Source organism: Echinops telfairi, unplaced genomic scaffold, assembly GCF_000313985.2.
Source record: "Echinops telfairi isolate 266 unplaced genomic scaffold, ASM31398v2 ScPeMD7_7469;HRSCAF=8507_1, whole genome shotgun sequence".
NCBI lineage: Eukaryota > Metazoa > Chordata > Mammalia > Afrosoricida > Tenrecidae > Echinops > Echinops telfairi.
This window is the reverse complement of record NW_022111373.1, coordinates 89,722,348-89,729,995: the sequence shown is the minus strand read 5'-3', so window position 1 is coordinate 89,729,995 and position 7,648 is coordinate 89,722,348. Positions and strand designations below refer to the sequence as shown.

At 38.0% G+C, this 7,648-nt stretch overlaps 1 protein-coding gene across 3 annotated transcripts in view; it reads left to right on the top strand.

Moving 5' to 3' along the window:
- Positions 1–7,648, top strand: part of IPO11 (importin 11) — a 200,547-nt gene that overhangs the window by 44,237 nt on the left and 148,662 nt on the right. For all 3 annotated transcript variants that reach the window (XM_045285112.1, XM_045285111.1, XM_004703583.2), the window contains exon 6: positions 4,573–4,705. In XM_045285112.1, coding sequence (XP_045141047.1) covers positions 4,573–4,705 — 133 coding nt within the window. The remainder of the gene's footprint in view (positions 1–4,572; positions 4,706–7,648) is intronic.

Sequence of the window (7,648 nt, the reverse complement as noted above, 5' to 3'; positions counted from 1 at the left end):
TCGTTTAGGAGCCATCATAGGGCTTAGATAAAATTTCTTAAAAATCGCAAACAATTACAGTACACTGTACAAAAGCAAAAATGCATCTGATATGTAGCGCCGATACGTAGCAATGCAGACAGAAGCGTGTACAGTATGAGCCAATCAGTGGCAGTAATGACAGAGCATGCGCTGTTAACGCAAAAACCGCGATAGAGCGAAGCCGGAAGTCGAAGCGCGAAGTGGCGAGGGTTCACTGTACTTTAATCACGGGGCATGGTAGCACTAAGAGTCGGCCTATGGGATCTCCTTGATTCTTTATCTCCATTATGTAACACCAGTCCAATTTCTCCTTGGTAATCAGGATCAATCAGTACAGTGACACCCTTCCTGACCTGTGACGTGTCCTCCCCTCTCATTACCCTTTCCCCCTTAAACTCTTCCTGCCCCCCCACCCCAACTGTAGGTCCCATAGCTGTGTCCTTGATGTTGCTTATCCTGCCTATCTTACGTAGATAGACACCAAATGAAAAAAGAAACATAAAAAAAGAAAGACCATATAAATAGTTCCAAGTTTGTTATCCTGACCCACTGTAGGTGACTGTCTGTCTGTTACATAGCAAGCAGACCCTGTTATAATCCATCAGTTCAACCCCCTTTTCTTTCAGGGTTCCATATCCCAGTACACACGTACCTAGAAGCACTTATACCCTATAGTCCTCAGCATTCGTGACCTAAAGGCACGGCTCGTACAAGTCCCCATTGCTCTTCCTGCAGTCAGGGATGGAGCGGTCTAGTGCCCCCGCCCCATTACAACCTTTAGACTTTCAATGTGGCCCCCTTGTGAGTAACCCCCAACCAGTTCAGATGAGGTGCTAAAGCACTACGCTCCAGTCATAAGTCTATAATCGGTATTCCTCAGGGGCTTAATATCTTCACTCCCATCACGGTCTGTTCTCCCCTCTTGGTCACTACCTTGTTTGGGGTTATCCTCACAATTGCCATTGTTGCAGCTGCTGTGTTGCTCCATATATTTTTTAATGGCTCTTTACCAACCATTGTGTCCGCTAAGCACTTACCGTATATACTCGTGTATAAGCTGGGTTTTCCAGCACATTTTTAAGGCAGTTTTTGTGGTAAAATTAGGTGCCTCGGCTGATAATTGGGGTCGGCTTATACTTGAGTATATACGTTAATTGAAGAGCTGGGTTTGCTGACCCTGGGAGCTAGAGCTCATTGACATTGGGCAGAGTATCACCCTGGAATGGCATGCCCTTTGGGCATTTATTGGCAGTGCTAAAAGAGCTCTCTAATATTTCTTGAGCAGGACAGGCCAAAGGGCTGTGTGGCTGCGAAGTAAAGGACTGGAGCGCAATGCTTGTGTCCATTGCAATGAGTTATTGATTCCAGTAGAGAGTTACAACTTTTGTTAGAACCTGCAAGACATTGGAGGGTTGAGGCATGTCTGACCTCCATCTCATGAATTGGCCTTGGGCAGCTGCTGCTGATTATCGTGATTATCCTTTCCCCTCTCCGTTTTACAGCACGTTTCATTAGAATCTTAAGCTTTGTCATCTTGGGTCATCTTTTGAAATCTTCTGTTCCACCTTTTTGCCTCTTCATTTCGTTAACGTGCTCTACCTGCTCTTTGTGCAAGAACACGTTGAGTTTCTTCTTAGATCTCTTCTAGAAATCTACTTATGCAAGTTTGAAGCTAATTGCTAGTTATCATATTGAGAAGTATTGGACCATAGAAATTAAAAGGTAAATTTCTGAGCATGGTGTCTTTGGGTACAAATCAAGTCTCCTCTTCTACAAGTGTGATACAGGTTACTTAATCAGTCTATGTCTTAGTCCTCGTAATGTAAAAAGAGAAATAATGCTTTTATCTGTTTACAGATTATTGTAATAGTTAAGTTGGTAAAGGTAAATAAAATGTTGAGAATAGTACTTCACATAGAAAGCAGTTCAACAAATGGTGATTCTTTAGTACTCTATTGTTGTTTTCATATGCACCATTACTGCATAAATACATGTATCTAGAAAAGTCCTATTAAGAGTTCAAATGATTCCAAGTAACTACAGTGACATAAAAATTTCTATATAAAGACAATGGTTTTAAAACAATTTTAATAGAACCTTTGTATAGTACATATTTAAAGAGTTAGTTGTAAAGAAGGAATGTAAAATAAACCAAGTTTTCATTTTGTGCCCAAGGAGTTGATTTATTTAGTCCTCACAGAGTTATTGGGTAAGCATCGAGTCAGCAGTTCAAGCTCACCAACTGCTTTTTGGGAGAAAGATGAGGCTATCTGTTCCTTTGAAGATTTACAACCCCAAACCCTGCACAAGAGTAGCTATGAGTTGGAATCAACTTGATGACATGCATATTAGAAAATTAGTCTGCACCAATTTTATTCCCTTTAGCACATTAAAAAAATCCATAAAATTGATCTAAAGAATTAAACTTAAGTCTAAATATACCTTTTTTTCCTTTGAAATAATTGCCACATTAAAAATTATATTCCGGTTTAATTTTTAGTCCTGGTGTAAGAATTTCTACCCCTAAAAAAAAAAAAAAAAATTCAACTCTTTCCCTGCTCCTAAGTCTTATTTTCTGCCACATCTGGCTGACATTTTTATAACTTATATATTTGCAAAAGTACTGAATAGTATATTTTAAACCATAAAAACTAGGTTTAATAAACATTAAAAGCATGAATTTTATAATTTAAGACATGTTAGTTTAATATTCTGAAAGACTTCAATCAACTGAAAAAGCAATTCAATTTATAGTTTATTAAAGTTGTAAGTATATAAAACATTAAATTATTCAAGTAAAGCCTTGCTCCTTATCACTTCTGATAGAAATAAATGCTGTTTCTTTTAAGACTTTATTTCATGCGAGACATCAATGCGAGACATCAACTCTGTATGGCACTATTGTTTGTGCTATAATTATATATTGACTTGAGAGAATGATCATTGCACTATATTGGTTACAATGAAACATAAGCAATAAATGACTTCTTTTTGCCCTTTGGAATATATCGAATGTTTACTAAAGTGACTTATATAAGTACCGGTAGTTAATTGTACCTGCAGTCAAATATACAGATTAGACATAGAAAAAAAAGTGAAGGCCAAGCCCTCACTGATTCAATTGGTAAAGATAAAATGAGCCATTATAAAATTCACTTTATTAATTAATATGGCCTGGAAAGGAAGTACGTTAAAGGCATCAGTTCCTTGTGGTTCTTGTCCCACACACCAAAAGAAGGTGATGCTGAAACAAAGTGAGCTGGATCGAGTAATGAGATGCACTATTGCTGGGGAGCCAGCTGGAGACCCTGGCTGTGAGTGGTTTTAAAGTGGAGAAGATGAGGAACTATCTCAGGGGACATAGGGAGACAAGTGTGAGACAGTCATAGTAATTCCTTAATCAGTAGTTTTGTGGTCTCAAAACTGTCACAGAATGGCCTCAGGTTAGCTGTGAGTCTAGTTTGCTGTGAGGCCTATGTGCAGGGTCACCATGAAGACATAATTTTCTATGCTTTTAACCATAGGCCATTTAACATTACTGAATATAGAAAAATATAAATAGAACTTGAGATTTTCAAGCTATAATAATAGAATTGCATTTCTTCTTTTTAAAAAAAAATAATTTTGGGGGGGTCGTACAGCTCTTAGCTCCTTCCTTCCTTCCACCCACCCACCCACCCACCCACCAGCTGCTCGGCGGGGGAAAGATGAAACAACTGTTTTGGCAAAGACCAACAGCCCTGAGAACTCCATGGAACAGTTAGTTCTTCTCTTGTCCTGTATCAAGTCGCTAGGGTTCAGTACTGACTCAACAGCTGTGGGTTCAGTGGGAACCTGTGAACACAGTGCTTAATTAGTTAAAAGAGATTCATCGTGAATAGTAAATATTTTGAAGTATACTAGTGATAAAGTCATGATATGAATATACTTCTTATTTTTATTTAAGTAAATGGCCATTAGGTTCCTCTGAGACTTCCTGGAGAAAACTGAAGCTATCACAGGAAGATGATTCTGCCTTACACTGGGAGGCAGGGCCTAACAGTTCTCTTACACGAGAGTCAGTTTTATAGTAAACAGCACACATTAGGACAGCAGCCTGACAAGCCATGTGGCTTGTATGTTTGTGGTTTTAAATACCAACATAACATGGTAGAAATGTATTTTGTATACTGTGTTATTTTATGTTGATTTATCTGATAAACTCATTGGCCACAGCCCAGTCGCTTACTGAGTTTTGCAACCTATTGGACAAATCAAAATATATTAGACGGCATGAAATACAGGTATTAGGCTAAGTACTATTTCAAGAAACTAGTATTTCAGACATATCCGGGTGTCTGCGTGCGTGCGTGCGCGTGTGTAGCAGCAGCTTATGTAAGCTAAACTAATAGGCAATGTGGCTAAAAGCAATGGAAGCATTCCCACAAATAACCTCACTGTTTTAAATCTCAGTCAAAATGCTGTTTAATTGTAAAATCAAAACGTATTGGTCTTTTTGGTTGTTAATACCTAAAATATATTGTAAACAAATTTGTTAAATTTGTTTTGCAGTTAGCTTCTGGAATTTATAATTTTGCCTGCTCTCTGTGGAACCACCATACAGACACATTCCTGCAACAAGTTTCTTCTGGGAATGAAGCTACAGTTCAGAGTTCATTAGAACGAACATTACTGTCTTTGAAAGGTACTCTCTGTTTTCAATACTAAACTCCTTCAGATGTGTTTACTTCTGAAATAATGTTCTTCACCCAATGATCCTTTGGATGGACTTTCTGTTCTTACTCTTTTGTGAAAACAAAGGGCTGCTTTTTCTCTTAGCGTCAAAGACTTTGTAGTTATTTGTTTTGTGCATATACAGGCTGTGTTAGGAGGGTCCAGCAACTGCTACTTCGTTCAGCAGGTCTTTGAACTGGTTCAGTCCTGGCTGATGATGTCAAACAGGAACAACACTGCATTGTCAGAATTTGGGTGATTCGTCATAGTAACCGTAACAGGAAAAATGACTGCTCAGAGTTCTGGAATAAGAGACTCAAGAGGAGACTGATGCCTGCTATTAGATTATTAGGTAGGACTGTGGAGAGCTGTGACATCGAGGCTATGCTTTGGGCTGCTAACCTCAAGGTCAGCAATATGAAACCACCAAGCTGCTCTGTCAGAGAAAGATGATGCTTTCTAGTCCTGTAAAGAGTTACAGGCTTGGAAACCCACAGGGGCCATTTTACCCTGTCCATTAGGGTCACCATGAATCACATTTCAGTGGCTGTGACTTTGGTTCTTGGTTGTGGGTGTACCAAAACACATTTATAATGGAGTCACCATATTTGAGCTGATTGCTTCTCGATTCTGCTCACCAGTTTGAAGCCCTGTATGTAAATTTGCTCTCAACTTTGAAACGACTGAATCCAACCCCTAATTGCAACAGATTCTTTATCACAGGTACCTTTATGTGCAGCTCTTAAATCATTGCAAAGGCTTTGAGCTATTGCTTACACTAACGTGCTCTTGTTTTGACTTACCTAGAAATGCTTAAAGACATAGTAACTGATCTTGTGCATAAACCAAGTGCCCATAACTCTTCCGATCCTTCTAACTTAGGAAAGCTCACAGTTTACCTATACTTTATCCCCTAGGACTATCTTCCTGTTCTAGTTTTCAGGAGAAGTTCTGTCTTTCTTCTTTGTGGTTCAGATTCACTTGGATTTTTGAGTATGCTTGATGGGCTGCCCTCATGAGTTTGTGTCTTCTGTGTTGTGTTTGTGGGCATTCTCTTAACATAACTCACTTCACCGTCCCATACCATAGTTAAGCTTGCCGAATGACTCCTTTCCCTTCTGGAACCCTGCCCTCACGTTGCATACCCTGACTTTCCAGTCTCTCTCCTATCCTGACTGCCGAGGCGTTTTTAGTCTGTTTTTCTTAGTTTTATCTCAGGCTGACTTTGATTCTCTATTACAGCTCATTTTTCATCCTCTCAGTTTGATTCATAAGGCCTTTATTACTCTAGTGTTTGGAATTCCATCATACTGTCTTGGCATTGCCTTAATGAATCACTTTTATTAACCAGACAGTAGATGCAATCAAGTCCTAAGCTTTCAGTACTTGGGTTTAACCTGTGAGTAAAACTAATGACTTTAAAGGATGATTGAGAAGTTAAATGCTTTTTACAGGTGAATAAGCCGGTGAGCTTATTCAAAGAGATGTCTTTGTTACCATGTTGAGGAACAGATGAAAGGACCTAGATAAAAGTAGACTAAGAATTAGAGAAATCTAAGCCTAGCAGTCTATGTAGCACTATACTGATAAGACATTTAAAACTTTTATATTTTATTTATTGAAAATATACACAGTAGAACATAACACCAGTTCAGCAGCATCTGCATGTACCATTTAGTTACGTTGATTAGAATCCTTGAATTGTACAATCAGTCATACCCTCCTTTTCTGAATTACGTACTCCTCTTCTGTAGCATAAAGTAACTGCCCTGTAAGGTTTCTGTCTACTCCCTTGAGTTGCTGTTGTACATGTGATCCCATAGAGAGAAATCTTAACACTAGGTTTATGGGATGTATCATTTTGACCTATTGCAGTTTCCTCAAGGAAAATTGCGGAAACCATTTACATTTACCTTCTATCATTTATGCTGCCTTTATCCATTTAATGAGACAAATATATATATATCCAAATTAATTTTCTTCTAAGCTTTCTAATCTCAAAAATTCTCTGTGTGGTATACCTATCTCTAAAGATATGTGTCACTTTGATGTGAACATAAATTGAGCATTAATCCCAGAAATCTTTTTCATTCATGAAAGTATTGCTTCACTAATAAATATAAATATAAATGTAGTCACAGAGATCTTAGAAAGTAAACACCAAATGTAAAGACAAGCAATGCGGTGGAGATTGTCATATTGACTGATCGGAACAACCCTAATGATACGTAGAACCGAATCGCTCAAATGTTGTATAATGTTAATTATTATAAATTTTTTGTAAAGATAGAGTACACATAGTTTCATTTATAAAGTTAATAGTGTATAATTAATTATGTAGTTAATAGTGTATAATTATGTTGTTTTTTAAACAAAACAAGTTGGCTTTTAAAGATGTGCGGTCTTCTCTGTAGATTTCTCTGTGGAATCTTTGATACAAATGTTTTCTAATGGTAATCGGACACCATCCAGTTCTTCGGGTCTCATGGCAAAGGAGACATTTGATCTTGGAGCCAGTCACATTTTCCATTTTCTCCTCTTATTCTTGTCTCCTCTTTTTCCTTCGTTTCTCCAAGTGAATAGAAACCACTTGTGCCCTGAAGGCTTCTTTTGAGACCTTAGGCACTACACAGTAAACTAGGAGCTAAACTCCTAAATATTGGTTTAATTACTAGATGTTCCATGAAACCATGACCCTAATTGTCCTAACCAAATAACCAAATACCATGAGACATTAGGCTGTGTACATGCAGCTACTATTACTTATTTATTTACTCCTCTGGCCACTCTTTTTTTCCCCCCAATTGTTTTATTAGGGGCTCATACAACTCTTATATCACAATCCATACATACATCAATTGTATAAAGCACATTTGTACATTCATTGCCCTCATCATTCTCAAAACATTTCCTC